The following is a 22928-nucleotide window of genomic DNA, read 5'->3' as shown; positions in this document are numbered from 1 at the left end:
GCCTGAACATGTGAATACTACAGAACCTAATTTTGGTACTTGTCAGACAAAGGAGGGAGGAGGAGGGTTGGGAGGAACTTGCAGCCTGTAAGTCAAAGACTTGTGTGATTAAAGGTATTATATATGAGTCATCAATAACCCTGAGTATCTCAATGACATGTATGACAAAGAGAATAGGTCTTCAGGTACCGGGAACGTTCTCTAACGGTTCTGCTGGTCCAATTAGCTTTCTTTTTATAGGTTTGTAATTTATATTCCTGGAAAACTCTAAAACTCAAACTCTTAAGAGAATTACATTTAAACTGTATTTAAAAACCAAACCTAGTTGAACATTCTTTCATAGCTATATACTTTGGCACTATGTTAAAAGAAATTCTGGTTATCATTATTCCATTAGCTTTCCATCTGTTCCTTATAGACATACCAGATTTTCATGGCAAAGGAGATCAAGAAACAATACCAAGATTAGAAAAATTAGTCACAGATTTTTTTAACATTCATGAGGTTCATTGGCTTATAAAGCCTTTCTTAGCTGGGTATGGTCACATTGACAATAAGTCTGTACTCATGAGAGATCCACTCTTAAATGTTCCTCGGCTGGTTGCCGATATGAATCCTCAGCTTTATAGGATATTGTTTTTTGCAAAGCTAAAATTCTTTCCTGGAATCATTGAACATTAGAGCTAGAAGGGACTCTGGCAAACATTTGGTTCAAATTCCTCATATTAGGGATAAGGACCATGAAGATCAGAGAGGCTAAGTGATTTTCCCATGGCCACCCAGTATCTGTACTCAAACTATGTGAAAAAATGCAGATCTGGTGATTCTTCTATGGGGTAGAGAAGGGGCTGCAGAAAGGTTCTAAAGAAGGAAAATGGGGCCCTTTATTTTGCCCCCTTAATGGTCTGATTTCTGGATCCTGAGTATCTTCCATGGAAGGGAGTTAACAAGCGGGTTCCCTTTTAACAAAGGGGAAGGGTGAGTCACAGGAGGAACAAATAAATAAAACGCACCAATTTACAATTAAATTAGCCTTTGGAAGCCATGACTTCTCTTTAAGAATCCAGACTGAGAGGAAAAAAAACATAGATCACAGGTTTATCCAGCTGTAACTAGAAGGGACCTCAGAGGTCGAGTTTCATTCCCTTCCCCATTTTACAGAAAAGGAAACTTAGGCCAAAGGTCACATGGTAATAAGCACTAGAGGTGGGATTTAAATCCAGGTCCTCCCCCTAAGAGTCAGGGCTCTTTTGATTGTACTACAAACCAAATAACACAAGTTCTAGTTTTATCCAGTTGTTTATCCAGTTTATCAGTGATTTCTGACTCTTTATGATCCCATTTGGAGTTTTCTTGGCAATGACAATTGGAGTAGTTTGCCATTTCCTTCTCCAGCTCATTTTACAGATGAAGAAACTGAGACAGACAGGGTTAAGTGACTTGCCCAGGGTCACACAGTTACCAAGTATCTGATGCCAATTTGAACTCAGGTCTTCCTGATATCAGGCTGTATACACTGGGCCACCCAGCTGCCTCTGTTCCAGGTGCATACAGTGTATTGTTAGGACAGCGTAAAAATAAACAAATCTAATCAGCGTCCTCTAGGATTGTGTGGTCTAAAAATGGACCATGCAGATGAAGGGAGAAAGTTATCACATACAGGCATAAAAAGTACTGTATAATGATTCTACAGGACCAAGAACTATTTTTGTACTCAACATGAGAAGAGTCTACTATGTATCAGGTACTATACCAATCACTAGTAATACAAAAGGAGGTAAAAGATAATCTTCATTCTTGAGGAGTTCACAATCTAAAGGACTGTGATCAGACATTTATTAAATACCTACTATATGACAAATACCATAGTGTAAGTAGGTAGAGAGGGTGGCTCTGGCATCAGGAGAGACCTGAGTTCCAGTCTTGTCTCTGAAACATAGTATAGTATACCCATAAGGAAGTTTCTCCCAGAGAACTCTCCAAGGTAGCACATTACAGCTAAGCTGTGGATTTGCATTGGGAGGGGGAGTCTCTACACGGAAGAGTTTTCCCTATCAAGGAACTCAGAAGTACTGACTTCAAAAACAATGTAATGCAGATGTACCCATTTCCCATGCATCTAACCTGAGGTTCAAATTTTCCCAGGAGAAAATTTCCAGATGGAATTAGGTCTAGATGGAGGCAGGGTGGGGTAGGGGAGAACCTGTAGCCTCAAGGATTTATTCTGTGAAATTTGGATTCAAAGGGCTGCACATGTAGCCTCAAGGCCCCAGGTTCTCTACTCCTGGTCTAGATAAATCCTGAGATGCCTACCAACTCCAAAACACAGTGATTCCATAAGAACGCAAAGCAGGCCAGCTGAAGTAGGCCAAAAGCTTTTCTATTACTGCTTCCAAGGCTGTTATTCAGGCTTTCCAAAAGTGATGGCATGTCTGCATCCAGATCAGATTATGAAAGACCAACGTACGAAAATCTCTATGTCCTACTAACTACCATTCTATAAAGCATTCTACAAATAATTTAACAATAATAACTAGCATTGATAATAGTGCTTTTAGACTTACAAAGAACTGTGGGAATATCTCACTTTGTCTTAACAACTCTGGGAAGCTTGTTATTGTGGTTTAGTCGTATTAGTCGTGTTTGACGCTTTGTAATCATATTTGGAGTTTTCTTGACAGAGACAATAGAGTGGTTTGCCATTTCCTTTTTCAGGTCATTTTACAGATGAGGAAAGTGAATCAGACAGAAGTGAAGTGACTTGCCCAGAGTCACCCAATTAGTAAGTGTCTGAGGTGAGACTTGAACTTGGGTCTTCCCATAATGTCTCATTCCCTCATACTGATCGTGTGGTCTCCAGATCTGGTTGTTTGTCCTTCGTTCTCAAAGAGGACCAATGACATCAGGAGGATGATGTCTTGACTTGAAAGTGAATTGGATTTTAGTGAGGCAGAGCTGGGCAAAGTCATCAGCTTCACTCTGTCCTCCAGGGTCATCTGAGTCCAGTGGCAAGAGAGAGATCAGGACAACTGGAGATGACTCCAGATGCAGTGGGAGAACTTGGCCTTTTTAGGGTAATGTCTTTCCCAGGCCTCAGTTTGTCTGAGGCAACACCCATTCAATGATTTAAGGCTAGGTAAGAAATGAGGCAAAGATGGCCTCATTTGCCTACTTAGAAAAAACAAAAACCAAACTGGGAGGGGAAGGGTTTCCAGTCAGAACAGAAACACTATTTACACTCATTCTGAGCAACCAAACAATGACCAAGTGAGGCTTGGGCTGGGACCTACTTTTGGCCAATCAGTGAGAGGCAAAGTGAATCATATTTGAGGCATGATCAAGAAGCTCCATTTGAATCCCGTGGGCTTTATCAAGGTTGGATTTTCTAGGGCAGTATTTCAAGAAATCATAAATGAAATCCACTGGGGCAAAAGAATCAAATTGCCCTAGTTATTTTTTTAAATGATAGAATAAATAAGTAGGGAAGAGAAAAAACCCCATAAACCCCATGATATCTTGCCATGTTTTAGTTATCAAAATTTATAGTCCTTTGGACAGAGCACCTGCAGGTAAGGGTATGATTTCCCATGAGGACAGAAGAAAGGAAGGAAGGCAGGAAGGAAAGAAGAAAGGAAGGGAGGGAGGGAAAGAAGGAAGGCAGAAAGGAAGGAAGGAGCGTTGTCCAACTGGAACTGGCCAGTTGGATTCCCAGTAGAATAGCTACTACTACTAACAGATGGTTGTTTGTCCTTCATTCTCAAAGAGGACCAATTATACCAGGAGGGTGATGTCTTGACTTGCAAGTGACTTGAGTTTAAGTGAGGCAGAGCTGGGCAAAGTCACCAGCCTCACTCTCTCCTTGATCTAGAGAAGTCCCAACCATCTGACCATAGCAACTGTGATAAGAAGACTTGAGTTGGGTGGCATGCTCCAGGAGCTTCTTGCTGACAATAGAATAAGAGTAGTTATCCCTAAGCACTATAAATATGGAAAATTCTATGAAGGATACTTTCTGCCATACACTTGATGCTGCCAGTTTGGCCCATGGTACTTAACCAGATGACCATCCACTTTCAGTGTGTCATTGAGACCCAGCTCTGATGTAGACATCCTAGAGCCAAAGTCAGCTACAATAATGGCAAATGTGGGTCAACCTGGCCTGTACCCATAGAGGTTTATTATGAAAACATCAATAAAAATGGAACTGCACCCAGATTCTGGCAGAAAGGGCCACCGGTCTAGCCTAGACCTCCCATCCTGAGGCCTCCAGGAGAAACTGTTTTAAATCAAATGTTTGGGACAGCTCGACCATGTGCCCTTCATCATGCTAGGTGCTATACAGGATGCCAAAGAAGACATGGAATCTGGATGCCCAAAGCAATTTAAAATCCAGTTTTTGAGGAAAAAAAGAGACATGGAAACATTCGGGAAACAACATGAATAAGTGTGGTTGCCTGCTTCACGTTTTAAGCCTTACAGGAGTCCAGGGGTGTTACAAATAAATGGGGTCAAGGAAACCTAAATGGAGAAGTAACTTGACCGAAGTCTTCAAGGACAATGAAAGGAAATGATAAGGGCAGAGTCTCTGCCTCCAGCTCCTTCCCTCTCCAATTCACATCCTCCAAATGGCTGCCATATTGATGTTCCCGGAAGCATAGGTCTATACATGTCACCCCTTCTCCATGAACTCCAGTGGCTTCTCCACTGTCTCTAAAATAAAATACCAACTCCTCTGTTCAGGATTTAAAGTCCTTTATGACGTCGCTACAGCTCACCTTTTGTACTTACAATTCCAGCCAAATTGGCCTATTGGCTCTTCCAAGAATGTGACGTTCCATTCATTTCTCAGTGCCATGCCTTTGCTCTGCTCCCTATGCCAGGAATGCCCTCTCTGATCCTCACTTTTTCTTCCCAGAATTTCTCATTTCTTTAAAAACACAAGGGACATCTCTTGCAGGCTATGTCCCTCCTCCTCCCCGCACTGGAAATTATTTTGTATAAATTTGATAGTCACTTTCCTCGGCTAATTTGTTCCCCTCCAACAGACTGGGGGTGCCTTGAAAGCAAGGACTGTTATTTACATTCTGTTTTGTTTTCTTTTTCTTATCTCCCCAGGGACCAGCACAGAACCCACACAAACTTGGAGCTAATAAATTTTTTTTAAATGAATGAATGAAACTAAGGCAAACACAGAATAGGCAATAAATGTAGCACGTGTCATAGATGAGAATGAAACTAGCTTAAAACTGGGCAAAAGATTCAAGCGCGGGAGGAGTGAGAGAGAAAACTGGGATGAATGGGACAAGTCCAAAGGTGGAAAAACCTGGGAAAACTGGTAGGGACATCTGCATTTGACTGAGCTGGCAACAAGGTTTCTGAGCAGAGGATCACAGGGTTTTACAGACTCTGTCCAACACCCCTCATTTTACAGCTGTGAAAACTGACAGCCAGAGAGTCACAGAGAAAAATGGCAGAGTTGTGACCAGAATCCAGAACTTCTGACTCTCACCACATACTGAGACTGAGTTTAAGTGAAAATGTGTTTAAGAAAGATTACTGTGGCAGGCGTACTCAGAAAGATTCACAGATAAACAAATTATTGAGTTGGAACTGATAAAGATATAGAAAAGACAGCTCAGTAGGAATTCAACGGGGATAAGGAGAAGACCAGGCTGTGTCTTTGGTAGATTTCTGATAGAAATGATCCTGGGACAAACTGCTATTCTGCTGTTAAGGGATAGGGCCAAGGTATGTGATTTCCTTGACACAGAGAGCTCACAAAGGAAGACACTCACTCCCTGTACCAAGGCTGGCTGGCATCCCTGTACCAAGGCTGGTTGGCATCTTCCCCAAAACTTCTAGTCTTAAGAGAGCTGCTTAGAGTACTGAGAAGTTCAGTGATTCATCCAGGGTCACATGGCCAATATATATCACAGACAAGACTTGAAGCCATGTCTTCGTGGCTCTGAGGCTGGCTCTCCACCTGCCATGACATTCAGACTTGTAAATTTATCTGCAGTATCCTCCCAATTGGTCTCCATGCTTTCCTCCTTCAATCCATTTTCCACCCAGCTCTCAAAAGCCTATTATTCCTAAGATGCAGAATCGCAGAATACAACATTTGGAAGGGACAATGGCAGCCACCTCTCTGGTCCAACTTATATGAGAAAGGCAACTCCACCATAACACACCTGACAAATGATCATTGTTTTTCTGCCAAAAGATCAACAAAGACAGAAAAGACATCATCTCTCAAGGTGGTCATTTCCACTTTGAGGATAGCTCTGATTTTAAGGAAGCTTTTCCTGATGTCCAGACGACAATGGCCTCTTTGCCAATCATTGCCCATTGGGGTTAAATAAAACAGTTCTTAGTCCCTCCCACTTCCACACAAAGTCTTTTCCTTTAAATGTTTGAAGATGGCTACCATGTCTTCTTCTGCCCCTTGAATAATCTCTGAGGCTAACCATGTTCATATCTCTCCATCACCTCTAATTTTTCTCCTGAAATACTGTCCTGAATTTCCAACTGCCTGCTGGGCATGGGTGTGTCCCCTCAAACTCATCCCTTCTAAAATGGAACTCATCATCCCATCAAAACTGGGCCCTCCTGCAAATTTCCCCATTTTTATTGAGGGCATCATCTTCCTCCCAGGCATCCAGATCTGAAACCACATCATCTTGGAGTTTTAGTGGCAGCATGGAAAAGTAAACCGTGCTGGACTCTGGGTAAGGAAGACCTTCGTCACTTACTAGTTCTATGTGACTGTAGGCCACTTAATTTCTCTGTGCCTCAGTTTATCTATAAAATGAAGGGAGGGAAGACTGGAGGAAGGGGTAATCAGAATGGACACCATCTTGGGGTGGGAGGAGAGGAGAGATGGGGAGAAAATTTGAATCTCAAAATCTTGTGGAAGTGTCTGTTAAAAACTAAAAATAATTAATAAAAATTTTTTAAAAAATAAGATGAAGGGGGAAGAGGTATAGATTAGACTCAAGTAGCCTTCAAGATTCCTTCCAAATCTGATTTTGTGATCTTCAGATCTTTTCATGTCATCCAGCACCTGTATGTACTGGCTGCCAATACCCATCACATCTAGCTCCATCACGTACCTTTTCTCCCTCCATACTGTTACCAGATTTGTTGGCAGCTTCATCATCTCCTGACTGAATTATTGCATTAGCTTCTAAATCAGACTCCAGTATTTTCCATCACCAATCCATTCTTTACCTAGCTTCCCAAGTAATCTCCCTAAGGCACCAAATCTGACTGTGTCAATCCTCTAATTAGAAACAAAACAAAATCTTCCATAGCTCCCTATTGCTTCTGGTATTAAAATACAAATTCAATAAAGGTCTTCCAATCAATCAGCCAATATTGATTAAGGGCCTGCTACATGCTAGGCACTATGTTAAGTGCTCCAAAATCTGACTAGATGATCCTTATAGCTCTGAATCTAGGACACCTACCATACTTTATTTCATATCACTACCCTTCCCATACATTATATTATAGCCAAATACGACTATTAGGTCCTCCCCTAAATCCAGCATGTCACCTGTGGCTTCCATACATTCACTGAAGTCATCCCCCTATGCATGTAAGGCAAAAGCTCTTCTCACTTCTATTGTTCAGAATGCCTCTCTCCCTTCAAAAGCTTAGCTCAAGAGCCTCTTCCAGGGGACACCTTCCCTGATTCTCCAAGGCTGAGAGTATTCTCTCATTCCTCAGATATTCCTACAGCACTTTTTCCTCCTCATTCCCTGTGCTGTATTTTATTTTTGTACATGACATTCTCCCCAGTAGAAGATGAGCAACATTTGCCCCAGGAGAAGATGTGTGCATTAAAGGTAGGGTCTATACAATTTTTACCTTTGGAGCCCCCAGTGCTTCACACAGTTCCTTATACATACTAGGTTCTTAATAAAATCTTTCTTGAATTGAATATGGGACATAGCCACCAACAAGATTTGAGTTTGAAAGTGGATTTTTGAAATCAAGAACGTTTTGACTATAATGTTAGTGAAGGATCTGTGTACTATGCCAAGGGAGGTTAGGGTTGCTACATATTTTCAAGGATGATTCTCCCTATCTACACCCTGGGTGATCTCATACATTCCCATGCCCTCAATTATAACCCTCACATTGATGAATCCCAGATTTATCTTTCCATTCCTAACCCTCCCTCTGGCTCTCTCTCTTGCATCCTTTGCTATCTTTCAAAGAGAGCTTGGAGGCTATATTATTATTTTCTCAAAGTTATAATGGTGAAAACCAATTTCATTTTTCCCTTTTCCAATTCCAAGTGGGATATCTTATGAATTGACTATTTAAAGAATTATTCTTAATTCTTCCAGGTTAAGTTAATGGTGCCTAGTTATCAGAGGTAATGAAAACACAGGGAAGCAAACCTGCTGTCACCCTGACTGTCACAACCAGAAATAAGCTGTGAACACACTCACTGTTTCTGATTTAACACTGGCAGAACAGTGTTATAAAAAAAATAGCTTTTGTTGCTGTCAGTTTTATAAAATATTCTGTCCCATCCACTGCCAAAAAATGTCCTGTGCTCTCGGTTTAATAAGTAACAAGCACTGGTATATATAAAAAGCCAAGTCATTACCAACAGCTGCAGCAAGCCAGTCGATGGATGGTGTTTAACGTCATACAGTGTGAACATGGCTGGTGGTCATGCGCTAGTCTTTTCCTAGTGACTGAAACAACCCTGGCAGGGCTTTAAAATCGATAAAAAAATTCAATAGGCAAACTAGACAATTATCATGGTTTATGGGTTACCAGGGTTGGAAAGAGACTCAATGGTAATCTACTCTACACCATCTGACCTGAAGACCCTGTTTACCACATGTCCAGTGAGTGGTCATCCGCCCATTGCTTTAAGAGCTCCAGGAAAGGAAAATCCTTATCTTCCAAAGCAGCCTTTTGCACTTTGGGACAGCACTCATCATCCATGCTTTTATATACTCCTCTACTTTGCTCTTCCTGATAAGCTGAAACATTTATATTTGGTTACGATGACTAAGCTGATCATATGAAAGAACAATTAAAAATTAGCCATTCTCTCCATCATGCCATCAGTCAGAGAGTGGCTAAACAAATTAAGGTCTATGAATGAAACAGCATACCACCATAATGATATAAGAAATGATATGAGGCAGCATCATAGAAATCTGGGAAGATGCACTGCATAAACTGAGGCAGAGTGAAGTGAACAGGCCCGGAAGAAAATTCATACTATTTGTAAAGATAAATAACTTTGAAAGACTTTGCAGAGGACTAATGATAAATCGTACCACCTACCTCCTGACAGAGAGGTGAGAGATTCAAGACCGAATGAGACACGTTTTTAGATACGGCCAGAACAGACATTTCTTATGCTCAACTACGGATATTTTTTTAATGTGGGGGGGGGGGGACAGCTTGTGACTTGACAATTTAAAGAATATGTTTATTTTCTCAATTCTGTCAGGTTAAGTTAATGGTTGCTAGTTACCAGACAAGTAACCTATTACCCTGAGGGATGGGGAAGACCTGGATGGAGAGGAAAGGAAAATAAATGCTCATTAATTGAAAAGGAAAAAAAAAGCTTAAAAAAGCTTGTCATTTCTACCCACTGCTTCTCATTCTGCCACCTGGGGCCGAGCAGAACACATCCTATTCTGTCTTTTGTTTAAAGTAGCTGCCTTTGAAAAATACTGGAAGACAGCTATAATGTCTTCTCTAATTCATGCTAAATATCCTCAGTTTCCAAAACATGGAAAACCATGCTTCCTTCCACACATGCTATGCACATCCCACCCACACTGCTCTTTGTCTTACCTAGTCCTTACTAACTATACCTGGAATAAATCAATTTCCATTATTCTACAGTTCACTAGGCAAATGCATCATGTTACTTGCCCAGGACTGTCTTTCTCTATTACGTGTCGGTCCTGTGTTACCATTTAAATTATAAATTTCTCGAGGATGCACGTCATCTTTTCCTTTTTGTGTCTTTCTGCTGTGGTCACTAGATAAATGTAATTGACTGATGGATTAAAAACAATCTTTAATACTTTATGACGGAATAAAGAAAAGGCAGCAGATTTGGATCTGCAGATCAAAATATCAAAAAATCAAAGGACCCACTCTTTAAAACAAATCCACAACTCTATATTTTGAACTCTATAGCTGTTCTAAACTGGCATGCATGCAAAGTACACAGAGTACTTCCCAAGCCTGCTGCTTCTCTAGTATGTCACCTGGCAATGCTCCAGTTACCCCAGTGCTCCCTGGGGTAGTTGGAATGTGGTACATACAGCCCTAGACCTATGCATTTGAACCACGCACTCTGCCCCACCTATTTACTGGAAAGTAAGGAGAAGAAACAATGCATTCTGTTCATCCCATCTAATATCCTTTAACTTTAGAGGCACTCTCTCAGCTTGGGTAGATATTTAGTGCTAGGGTAGTCTTGCTTAACTGGAGACAGTCCCTAACGCTCAGTAGTAAAAGCTAAAAGGAAAGGCCTCTGGGCTAGGAATGAGCTGTCCCATGCTCTAGCTTGGACTTTACCATGCCTGTGGCTTTCTCCTATACACTTTTTCATGCCTATGGCTCCAACTCACTACTCTTATTACCAATTCCCCACCCCTTCCTCATCTGCCCCTCCCTTTAACAACCTTATTTTTAGCTTCCCTTCAGGGACAAATGAAATACTTTATCCTGAGTCCGAAAGAGCTTTGAGTTCCACATTAGAATAGAGTATTGTTTTATCATCATCACCACCATCATCATTATTTGAACTATTGCCAATTGGATTAGCCAATCTTTGTGTCAACCCGTCAAAGATATCAGATTTTACTGGTGTGAGCATTCATTCCTCCAGCATCAATAGGAACTGCTCTAGAACACTAGAACTGCTCTAGAATGCTATAACTACTAGACATCTTCAAAGATTGTTGGGGCCAAATAAAGCCACAGCTTCTGGCTAAGCTGTGATAAGGACCTCTGCACATAGGAAGGGGGGCCCCCTCAGTCCATGGATCATCAATGGGATAGTATTCACAGCCTCCCCGGCTTAATACGATCAGCCAAAATTTGAGCTTCTCTGGCAGAGACTTTTAGAAACCAAGGTCACCTCTACGCCACAATGAGATATCCTAGCAGTACTATTATAAAGAAGGAAACTTTATTTCGTTTCTCAACAAATAATAAATTATGATAAATAGAATAACCAGTTATAGGAACAATATATTAATAAACCAGCACTTTGAGAATAATTAAAAAAATAATAAATTGATACATTAATAAATGAAACAAGCAATAATAGGTACTGTGGTGTAGTGAGTACAGTGCTGGGTTTAAAGTCAGGAAGACCTGGGTTTAAATCTAACCTCTGACACTTACCAGCTAAGTGACTGAGGGCAAGTCACTTAACCCTAACTAATTTCCTGGAGTGGAGAAGGTTTCCCACATGAATGAAATCATATAAAAGAAATTTTAAAAACTGTTGGTGAAAGTTATTTTCACGAAGTACTTACCTGTATCACTGAAGTAATACTGCTGTCTTGGGTAATGGGTGCTGAAGGAAAATATACCTAGATCAAGAAAAATAAAAAAGGACATGAGATATTTTTATGCTTTATAAATTATACTCACATTTAAAATATAGCGAAGAAAACAAAAAAGTTCAAAAGAGGGATACAAACAAATCAGGTCAATTTTGTTATTTCCCTGTTCAATTTAATATACACCTTTAAAAAAACCACAGTCAGTGACATAAGTTCCTGGTTGCGTATACATGACGCTACTTTGTTCTTCCTCGTATATCAAAATATTTGTGTTTGGTAATGAGGCTAAGTTCATAATAAAAAAAAGCACAATTCAAAACTATAATTATTTTGCTGATACTTGAGGTAAACTCAAAATATTTTTTAATGTCTTCAATTTTTCCAGCAAAAAAAGTGTTTTTTTTCCTTATATTCTTCCTTCATTCCTTGCAGAATTGGCATCACTATATTGTCTATAGTTGATAAGAGGTTAAATAAGTCCTTATCCATAATGTCAAGGTGTCAACACAGTATGGCGAAAAGCTCCCTGGCTGTGTAGTTGGAAAACCTGTGTTCATCTCCGACCTTTAACATTCACTAAGTGACTAAGTGATGTTGGTCAAGTCATTTAACTCAACCTGCTGGGGCTCAATTTCCTTAACTCAAAACAGGGTTGTACTTGGTGGTCTCTGAGGTGCCTCCAGTTCTAGACTTATTATTCTATGATCCATGACTGCATTAATAGAAAATACTCTTAGTACAAATTCACTGTGTTTCTGAAGAAGGAATATACACATTTTAAAAAAAAGTATCAAACTTGATTCATGAGATCCACAAAAAGAGAAAGATTGACAGAAGACGGAATATTCATTGACGAAAATTCCAGTTTTCATTCTCAACAATAATACTAATAACATCCATAAAATACATACTATGTGCCACGTAGGCTCTGTGCATAAATACTTTATATTTATTATATTACTGGGTTCTCATAACAACCCTGGGAAGTAGAAGCTATTATTATCTCCATTTTACAAATAAGAAAATTAAGGCAAACAGGAGTTAAAGGACTTGCTAGTAAGTGACTTAGCTAGTAAGTGTCTGAGACTGCATTTGGACTAAAGTGTTCCTGACTCTATGCCCAGAGCTCTATCCACTGCATAACTTCTTCGTCCTCCTACAAGCTGGCAAGTTTTTTGGAGGGGAGGGATACATGGAGAAATTTTAAAATGATTGTGGCTTCTGAGATGTTAATTTGGCATCAGCTGCAAAAGAAATAGATGACATGGGAAAAAATGAGGACTCTCATCTTGCCCTGCTCATTCCTGCTGATGAAGCTCATCTCTGGGCGGACTTCCTGGAACAAGCTGTATATATTTAACTAGAACTGTAATAGTGGAGATGACCCTCCTGCAGATAGAACCTATCCAACAGGTGCTACCTGAACCTCCTCCCCACACGTCCTGAATCTCACATCCCTGCCCCCCAGTGAAAGGCAAGGCAGAACCAAGCAGAGTGATAGGAGGTCGCTCTCAGCAGGACCAACGATGCTCTTTAAGAGGAAGATATGGTGAGCACAACGGACCTGTTAGAACTACGGGACATTTCTGAGAAAGACCCTGTGCAGTGGTCTCTCTCAGGATTATAGGTTCTTCCCCAGCATCCATGCAGTACAGCCGCTTTCTCCAACTGGTCAGTTTCTCCCTGCACCCAGGACAGCCATGCTTATTTCAACCCAGAGCAGCCCACGCCTGGACTAATAACCACATCTAGCATTCCCATAGCACTTCAGGTTTGCAAAGTGTCTTGTTTTTTAGAGCATTTATGAAGTATCAAGCACAGTATACATTTTTAAAAGTATTTATTAAGCACCGAGCATAATGCGAATTTTTTAAAAAAGCATTTATTAAGTGCCTCCATGCTTTCCTAGCTAGGGGCACTGGGCAGCTAGGTGATGCAGTGAATAGTTTGGGGCTTGGAGTCAGAAAGACTCATCTTTCTTAGTTAAAATCTGGGCTCAGACACTTACTGGCAGCATGACCTTGTGCAAGTCACCTAACCCTGCTTAACTTCAGTTCCTCCCCTGTCAAATGAGCTGGAGAAGGAAATGGCAAACCACTGTAGTATCTTTGCCAAGAAAACCCCAAATGGGGACATAAAGAGTCCGAAAATTGCCTGAACAACGAAAGATGTTTTCCATATGTTAACTCATTTCATCTTCTCTTTGAACTCCTTTGGACTACTTCTTTACCTTGCCCCCACATGGGTACCTTCCCCAATACTTGCAGCTTCCTTTTATAGGTTATCTTCCCTAATGAGAATGTAAATTCCTTAAGATAAAGATTGTCTTTATTTTAGCTCCCACTTATTTCCCAGTTATGCACAGTGCCCTGGCACAGAGTAACTGCCTCTGTCTTAGGGCTGGAAATACCCTTAGAGATCATCTCTTGCAGGGATGGGGAACCACATGTGGCCCTCTAGGTCTTCAAGTTTTGCCTTTGTATGAATCCAAACTTCACAGAACAAATTAAGTTTGGATTCAGTCAAAGGACTGCACTTGAGGACCTAGAAGGCCACCTGTGGCCTCAAGGACATGGCTTCCTCATCCCTGATCTATTCCAATCCTCTCATTCTACAAAAAATGAATGGTACAAGAGAAAGTGCACTGGCTTTGGCAAAAGAGGTGAGTTCAAAGTCCACCCATGACAGTACTGGTGTGACTCTGGACAGGTCACTTAATGAATCTTTCCAGATCTCAGGTTTTCTTATCTATAAGATGAGAGGGTCAGACCAGGAAAAGTGAGGCCTAGATATGTAGCATCCATACTCATGGTCATATTATAAATCAGAGCTGTGATTCAAACCCAGATTTTTCTGACAGTTGGTCCTAATTGTTTACAGAACTATCAACTGAAGAGAAATTAATTTTTGATTCTACCATTAACACCTAATTTTTTGGGGGGGGGGTGATTTCTGGGTCCCAGCTTTGCTACTTAATACCTGTGTAATCTCTCTGTGCCTCAGATTCTTTTTTTAATTATTTTTTATTTTTAATGTTCTGCAATCACTACCATAAAACTAAGATTTTTTTCCCCCCTACCTACTCCCCACCACCCGCCTCCCTCCCCAAGACGGCATACAATTCTATATAGGATCTATACATACTTTCCTACTGAATACATTTTCACTATAGTCATGCTGCGTAGACGAACTAAAATAAATGGAAGAAATCATGTAACAAATCAAAGCAATACACACACACACACACACACACACACACACACACACACACACACACACACACAAATGATCTGCTACATTCTGCGAATGAATTCCATAGTTCTTTCTCTGAGTGTGGAAGGCATTTTGCCTTAGACGACCATTGGGAATTTTTTTTTTTAAAGTTCTTACGTTGTTACAAAGTTCCATGTCTAGGAGAAAAAACTCTCGCACACTGTGGTCGTTGCTGCGCACAAAGTTCTCCTGGTCCTGCTCCTTTCGCTCAGCATCAGTTCATACAAGTCCTTCCAGGCCTCCCTGAAGTCTTCTTGTTCATCATTTCTTATGGCGCAATACTATTCCACTACATTCATATAATTTATTCAGCCATTCCCCAATGGATGGGCATCCCCTTGATTGCCAGTTCTTGGCCACCACAAAGGGTGCTGATATAAATATTTTTGTACATGTGGGACCCTTTCCCATTTTTGTGATCTCTTGGGGAGACAGTCCTAGAAGCGATACTGGGTATGCACATTTTTGTAGCCCTTTGGGCATAGTTCCAAACCGCTCTCCAGAACGGTTGCATGAGCTCACAGCTCCACCAACAATGAATTAGTGTTCCAACTCTCCCACACTTATCATTTTCCTGTTCTGTCATGTTTGCTAATTACTAGGTGTGATGTGGTATCTCAGAGTTGTTTTGATTTGCATCTTTCTAATCAAAAGTGATTTAGAGCATTTTTTCACATGATTATAGATATCTTTAATTTCTTCCTCTGAAAATTGCCTGTTCATATCCTTTGAACATTTATCAATTGGGGAATGACTTGTATTATTGTACATTTGACTCAGTTCTCTATATATTCTAGAAATGAGGCCTTTATCCCTGAGATTAGCTGTAAAAATTCTTTCCCAATTTACTACATCCCTCCGAATTTTGGTTGCACTGGGTTTGGTTGTGCAAAAACTTTTCAAAAAACATGGTTAGATGCCACAGAGTAGGTGGCAATGCCTTAACCGTATATGTGTTGTAAAGGCCACTAGGACCTCTCCCATCCTTATCAAGGGGAGTGCTAACCTTCTCTCCTTTCATACAACACTGAGCCTCAGATTCTTAATGTATGAAATGGAGTTGGGTAAGATGGTTTCCATGATTCCTTTTATCTTTTAAATTTAGTATCCCAGTATGAATACATAAATTGGACTTAAGAGAAAATTTTAAAACTGCTAAGAAAAAATAAGCATTTAAAAATCTTTTAAAAGGCTTGAATATTTGAAAAGAAAACCTTACCTGGATTTATCATCCCTGAACATAAATCCTTGAGCCACAAAAACCCATATCAAAACAAAGCATATGTTTTTGGAAGCCAGATCTCTTTTGAAGTCAAAGTACTGAGTTTTCAAAAAATAAAACTTAAGAGATTTCCATAACCACATCTTCTCTCAAAGATAATAAAGATGGAAAGCACTTTCATCGAACAACATTCACTTGACCTTCCCCAAATATGCTTGTTTCAATAGTGCAACAAGCAAATATTAGACCCCTGAATGTATCATGGTTGGGCTGCAGGGCCTCCAAGCAAAGGGAAACCAACCCAACATTAAAAGAGACAATGGATGGTCTGAAAACTTTCTGCTATTACGAATACTTTTTGTAAATAATCATAAATAAAACCTGTGAAACCTAGTTATTTATAGATCAAGAAAAGGTAAAGTACTCTCAAAGAGAGTACTTTCATATTTCCTGTAAGTCAACTTTTTAAGATAATAGTTTCTTTAAATGCTCTAAATGCAATTAATATATATTCTAAACGGAAAGGGAGAAAATTTCCTATTTTCCAAAATGGGAGGGGGATTCATTGAAAATAAAAATATGATAATTGTGGGTAAATATAACTTCCAACTTTGTTTGTTTTGTCCTTAGCCTGAGCAAATCTCTATCATGCAGGAATTCTAAAGACCCCAATTCTAAATCCCCAAATTCTAAGGAGCTGGCTTTTCATTCCATTTCAGGACAGACATGCTCATGGGCAATTTGTATAATATTAAATGGAGGCAATGAAGTCCAGGGGCTAGAGTTTTGGCCTTACAGCTGGAAGACCTGGATTTGAATTCTGCCTTTGAACCCTATTAGCTGCTATAGAGCACTGGTCCTGGGGTCAGGAAGACCTAAGTTTAAACATAACCTCAGGAATTTTCTAGCTAGGTTACCCTGGGCAAGTCATTTAACCTTTATTTGCCACAGTTTCCTCAATTATGTGATGGAGATAATTATGGCACCTACCTCCCAGGGTTACCATGAGGATCAAATAAGATAATATTTATAAAGTGCATGGCAGAGTGGCTTGACACATAGTAGGCCCTTAATAAATTCTGGGTTTTCTGCACTGCAGCATCCTAGGTGCATTTATAAGCACTCAGTTAATGCTGGGTTTTCCCCTTCCTTTCATCTTTATATAATTCTTTAAGATGATTAAGTTGGAGCAAGGGTGCTGACCTGAATTGACAGAGAGAGGAATTTCCTCACCCAGGAGTGTCTTATACCAATGAAATCCCAAGTCTGTCCCCATCCTTAAAATGGGCCCATAAAGACCCTCAGCACCTGCCATTTTCCAGAACATCTCAGAGGTTCCTAAGGTAGCTCCAAGGCTGAGAATTTACATTTTCATCCCTCTACCTGGAAAACAGGAGACTTGAAACTCCAATTTGCAGCTTTGCCCCTTGGAGCTGCTTAAGGAACATTAAAAGGCAGCAGCTCTTTTACTTTTGTGCTTGCAGGGTGTGGGCTGGGGTGGATTTCTTTTTAGCTGTAGAACAACTGGGCAGGTAGGGAACCCAAGGGTCTGCTTGTGCCCCCTTTCAAAGGAACGCAGGCGTTCAGCAGCAAGTCTGGCCAGAGATGTGTGCTCGGTACCTGCACACGCTTGCATGATCCTCTGCAGAGGCCCCACCGTGTACATCAGTCCAACGATAATGCCCGCCAGATGCCCAGCAAAGGAAGTGCTAGAAGGAAAGGAAAGCTTTTGTCAGTGTTTGTACTGCTGCTGATTAGACACATTCTGTCCTCTCGCTATCCCGAGGCACGTCAATTACTCCCAGTTTGTAGCCTTTGTTCCCTAGGATGCCTTCTGTGCTGGGCGGTCCAAAGAACAACATTTCCCACCTTTCTGTTTTTCTTTTAATGCTAGATGAATCACAACATGCTGAAATGGAAACACCCAGACCAAGCCAAGGCGTGGGGTTGGGGTGGGGGGGCAGGAATGGGGAGGGCAGAGGAGCTGGCTGGGTTGCAAGGATTGATGCGGATCCTTCGGCAGAGATAAAAAGCTACAAGTCTGCTCCAGTCAATCACTGGGCTTTCATCCTGATCCAGTATGTCTTCTCCCTGCAGTCACATGAAGTCAGTTTGCTCCGCTCAGGGCTGAATGCTGCCTCGGCCTGCCAATGGGAGGGATGGGTTATCTTATTTGTTTTCAAAGCACTGATGACTGCTACATGTGTGCACATCAGGGAGTTCTGAAAGCAGTGCATGGAGAGTAAAAAAAAAAAGAAGAATGTGATTCCCTCCCCCATTTCCAAACAGAAACCAGTCTGGGTCTACATCTGCCAGGCCTTCACTACAATTTAAAGCTGAAAATGATACTGAAACTAGGGTTTGATAAGGCATTTAAATTTCCTCCTGTATTCTTAGAAACCAAGCCCTTCTAACACTTGATAGCTGTGGGACCCTAGGCAAGTCACAGCCCTCAGGATTGTAGGCAGCTCTTGAAGACTGTCTCCTAGAGATTTTAAACTTGATGACTGAACTCATTATCTTTCCACCTAAACTCTCCCCCTTCTTAACTTCCCAATAGTACTACCATCTTCCTACACTTAGAACTTAAGGGTCATCCTAGACAGCCACCCTTCTACCCCTCCATACACACTCCATACCTGATCTCCCAATCTGTTGCCAAGTCCTGTCAACTTCATCTTTGTTACATCTATCAAATATGTCATATAATATTTCAAAATCTTCCTTCTCCTTCCCTTCCCTTCCCTTCCCTCCCCTTCCTTTCCCTTCCTTCTTTCTTTCTTTCTTTCTCCAGGCTATAAACAGGTTCAACCCTCTTAAGCATCCTACTGGTCCTCCACTTCCATACTTATCCAATTAATGTCAAACAACGCAGATACATGATCAGCATAACCCACTGCAGCTCAGGTTTCCAGAGCTCAAGATATCTGAGCCTTTCTCAATGGTTTCCCAACTTTCTTTACTCTCAAAAATATTCAAACAGTAGCTTTGGGGAGAGTGGAATAATTTCAACAGTTTGACTGGTCATAGCCACCATGGTAGCATTTGGTCAACTCTTTCCAGAAGCTTGTGTTCAGAGAAGTCCACTTCCTCCACCTCCCAAGCGTTCAATAGTTTTTTTAAGTCTTCCGTCCAACCATGGCTTTCACCGTGTTTTAAATGTGTTTGGGGAAGGAAAGAGAACATAAATGTGGTAGGCAAGAACAGTGAGAAAAGGAAAAGTATCTCTGAACAGTTCTCGCAGAATCTACTGAAAAGTGTCCTATGCCGTTCTCTGCTTATTTCATGGACATAGCCATAAAATGCAATTGTCTCCTATTCCACAGTATTTTCATAAGGACAAAAATCAGTAAAATATCATCATTATGATTATTATGGACATCCTATCTCCCTCAACTATGCTCTAGATGTCTAGAACTATGCCCTAGAACCATCATGACATTTCTTAATTGAGCAGTTATCCTCTATGGTAGCATCTCCAGAGCCTAATAAATTACTTGTTGAATAAAACAAATCAGGGCATTTGCCAAAAGACAAGAAAAGAGATGGAAGAATTAAAAAAAAGAAAAACTTTTCTGATCCATTGCTATAAATGCACACCACTGACATTTAGCAGAAGGCCCAATTTTGTGTACAAGGCAGAAAAGAAAATGTTGAAAAATTTCGAGAAGTCCTCAAGTTCTGGTCACATTGGTCAATCATTGTGCTACCTCCCAAATTACCATAGGTATGCTATACCTGTTTTGTAGTACATGAACTTATCAGACACAAAAGAGGAGCATATAGGAATGTTGTCAGAGTCCATAAACACGCAAGAGGGCAATGGAGTGGCAGGAGCTTCTGATGTCTCTCAATCGCCAAATCCAGCAACATTGCTGCTGGTTACCATGTCCCCCGGCTGTTCTCTATTTCCTGGGTTTTCAGGGAACAGAACTGCTTTCTCTTGGCTCTCTTCCTACCTGGCTGACCACTCCTTCTCAGATTCCTTTCACCATTACACATGTCCTTCCTTCTCCCAGTGGGCACACCCCAATGCTTCCTCCGGGGGTCCTTTTCTTTTCTCCCAACATTCTCTCAGTCATCTCATCAGCTTTCAGGGACTGACTGATCACCATTATTCTAACATTCCTCAGATCCATATATTGAGCCCGAAAACATATGGGAACCCTCCTGAATTCCAGTCCACTATCACTAATTGTCAACTGTACATTTCAAACCAAATATCCCAAGGATATCAATTCCCAACATGTCCACAAAAGAACTCTTATCTTTTCCCCCAAATGTTGCTATTTCTGTTAAGGATGTCGCCATCCTTCTAATCACTCACGCTCACAACATCAAAGCTACCCTCAACTCTTCACTCTTCCTTATTGCATATATCCAATCAGATGCTAAATCTCAGTTTCTACTTCCAACTCCTTGTCACTCCCCACAGTCACCATGTTTGATACCTTTGTTGAGGCCTTCATCACCTCTTAGTGATGATTACTCTTCCTGTCCCAAGCCTCCCCTCTCTTTAATCCAGCCTCCAAACAGCTGCCAGAGTGATATTCCTAAATCAAAGCCTGGTTCTGTCTCTTGCCTGCTCAAAGAAAACTCCCGCGGCTCCGTACTGCCTTTTAAGATGAAAGGGGGATGCTCAAAACACTTCACAATTTGGCTTCAGCATGTAACTCAGTTATCCACCCTTTATTCCAGTCAAATTGGCCAAGTTGGTGTTGCTTGACCACACGTTCCACCTATGTGCACGGGCTGTCTCCTTATATACTTATAAAACTGTATACTTCCCCTTTATGCTTTCTCCTCCCCTCTGCCTGCTAAAATTCCAGATTCCCTTCAAAGTACAGCTCAAGTGCTACCAGAATTCCACAGGACTCTACCCCCAGGCTGCAGTGTGTCACCCCCCCCCCCCATTACCTTGTACTGACGTGTGTGTGTGTATGTGTGTGTGTATGTGTGTTGTATTCACCTAGATGTTTTTCAATAACATAAAAGATCTAAGAGTACCAGGACTGGTTTTTTGTATTGCCACTTACTAAATGCTAGACTGACTAGTAGAAACCAGGGACTGGAAGGAGGGAGGAGTGATAAAGAGGGAAGATAAAAATGGAAATATTTGGAGAAAATAAATCAGCTAGCACAATGATTTAACACAAAGAAAACATTACGCATTACTTGGTCAAAGACAAGTCACCTGAAAATTGCTCAAAACCCTGTTATCACAATACTAAGCAGAGGGAAGAGATGAGGAAGAGGAGTTCAGGGTACAGAAGCCTTCATTTCCTAGGCTCTGTACCCAAAAGGGGAGGATAATTCAACGATGTTGACTGGGTGAAATACCAAAGGAGGGAGGATAGCACTAATTCACGGTAAATCAAGAATCCCAGGTCAGACCTAGAGCCAGAGGAGGGACAGGTGGCTTGTTCCTGTGAACTAAACTGGAAAGGACCTTGCTTTGTCGGTAACTATAGGAGCCAAAGGGATAGGGAAAGAGGGAGAGAAGGAAAAAGTCAAAGAAGGAAGGTATGCTTTGAAGACTGAGGGAGTGGGTTCATGAACTTGGATGGAGAATAAAAGCACATGCAGGTTAAAGAAATCACATTATGATGTTCAGTCCGAGAGAAAAAAGAATAATGGTTTGGAGTTTGAAGACGGCGTTTAGAATCTTGGCCTTGACAGTTATTTTCTATGTGACCTTGGGCAAGTCACTTAACCATAGGAGGCCTCAGAGTTTCCTTACCTTTGAAATAAGATGACTTGGGCTATTTAACCTCCAAATTCCTTTGAAGCTCAAAATCTATGATCCTGTGACCCTGAATGTAGCTTAAAACCCAATGTTTCTACACAGCAAAGGAAAATAGTCTGGGCACCCAAATCAGCTCGCTGAGTGTGTATGGTGGTAGAAAAACTACTCAAGGCGGGGAATAACCACAGGGAATATTGTAGCAGAATTTGGGTGGCCCCATTTAGAGAGAAAATCTCTGACAGCAGTAGGCTTATGTTTGGGACTGCTTGAAGTCCCATTTTGATCACAAAGATATTTGAGACAGATAGCAGGGCTCAGTAAAATCTTAGCACTTTGAGGATTTTCTAAAGGTTGGTGCTAGGCAGAACCAAACTGTGTTACAGAACTGTAAATTCTGAGTAGAAAGGAACCTTAGGGGTCATCTGATCCAGTCCCCTCATTTTACAGATAAGAAAAGTGAAGCCCCAAGAGGTCAAGGGACTCATCCAAGGGCTCAAACCCAGATTCTCTCTCTCTTTTATATTTCAGTAAGTTTCATTTTTATTTATTAATTTATATATCTCTTACTCCAAACACAATGAACCACGCTACAATCCCCATCAATCAATTTGCAACACAAACAAACAAGAAAGACACTTCCCACATTTCCCAGTAAGATTGTGAACTCCCTGAGGGCAGGGATGGTCTTTTTCTTCTTTTTTGTATCCCTAATGCTTAGCACAATGCCTGGCACATGGGAGGCTTTTAGTGTCATGGTCCTTCATTTTTTAAAAGGACCTATGACATCACAGAGTGATGTTTTGCATGAGAATTAGATTAAGTGAGGGGAAAGTGGCATGAGTCATCAGCCTCACTCTTCCAGAGTTACTGAAGTCCAGTGACAGGACAAAATTTAGGACAACTGACAATGTCTTAGCATGACCTTGGCGTCTTTGCTGTCTGACCAAGATCTAAATGCTCCACAGTGGCTGCTTCAGCCACCCTCAAAGCCATGGGAACAAATGGTTCTCACCCACTCACTTGCCAAGGGAAGTCTTCACATGCTTGGGGTAGAGATCCCTCTCACTCACCGATGGGTCGGAGGCCTACGAGTTCCCTTCAACTTGGTTTAGCCTGT

The 22928-nt window shown here is 41.1% G+C and overlaps 1 protein-coding gene and 1 non-coding gene across 23 annotated transcripts in view; both read right to left on the bottom strand.

Annotated features, from left to right (window-relative positions):
• Positions 1-22928, bottom strand: part of RHBDD1 (rhomboid domain containing 1) — a 179380-nt gene that overhangs the window by 69623 nt on the left and 86829 nt on the right. For all 22 annotated transcript variants that reach the window (XR_011969009.1, XR_011969002.1, XR_011969003.1 and 19 more), the window contains 2 exons: positions 17686-17774; positions 11541-11597 (listed from right to left, as the gene is read on the bottom strand). Coding sequence is in view for 13 of the 22 variants with exons in the window: in XM_072618045.1 (XP_072474146.1) it covers positions 11541-11597; positions 17686-17774 (146 nt within the window). In the remaining 9 variants the exon portion in view is untranslated. The remainder of the gene's footprint in view (positions 1-11540; positions 11598-17685; positions 17775-22928) is intronic.
• Positions 15744-15871, bottom strand: LOC140512955 (U6atac minor spliceosomal RNA). Its single transcript, XR_011970007.1, has one exon. It is a non-coding gene; the product is annotated as a U6atac minor spliceosomal RNA (small nuclear RNA).

Source organism: Notamacropus eugenii, chromosome 6 (genome assembly GCF_028372415.1).
Source record: "Notamacropus eugenii isolate mMacEug1 chromosome 6, mMacEug1.pri_v2, whole genome shotgun sequence".
Lineage (NCBI taxonomy): Eukaryota > Metazoa > Chordata > Mammalia > Diprotodontia > Macropodidae > Notamacropus > Notamacropus eugenii.
The sequence above is the reverse complement of the archived record's forward strand: the minus strand, read 5'-3'. Positions and strand labels throughout refer to the sequence as shown.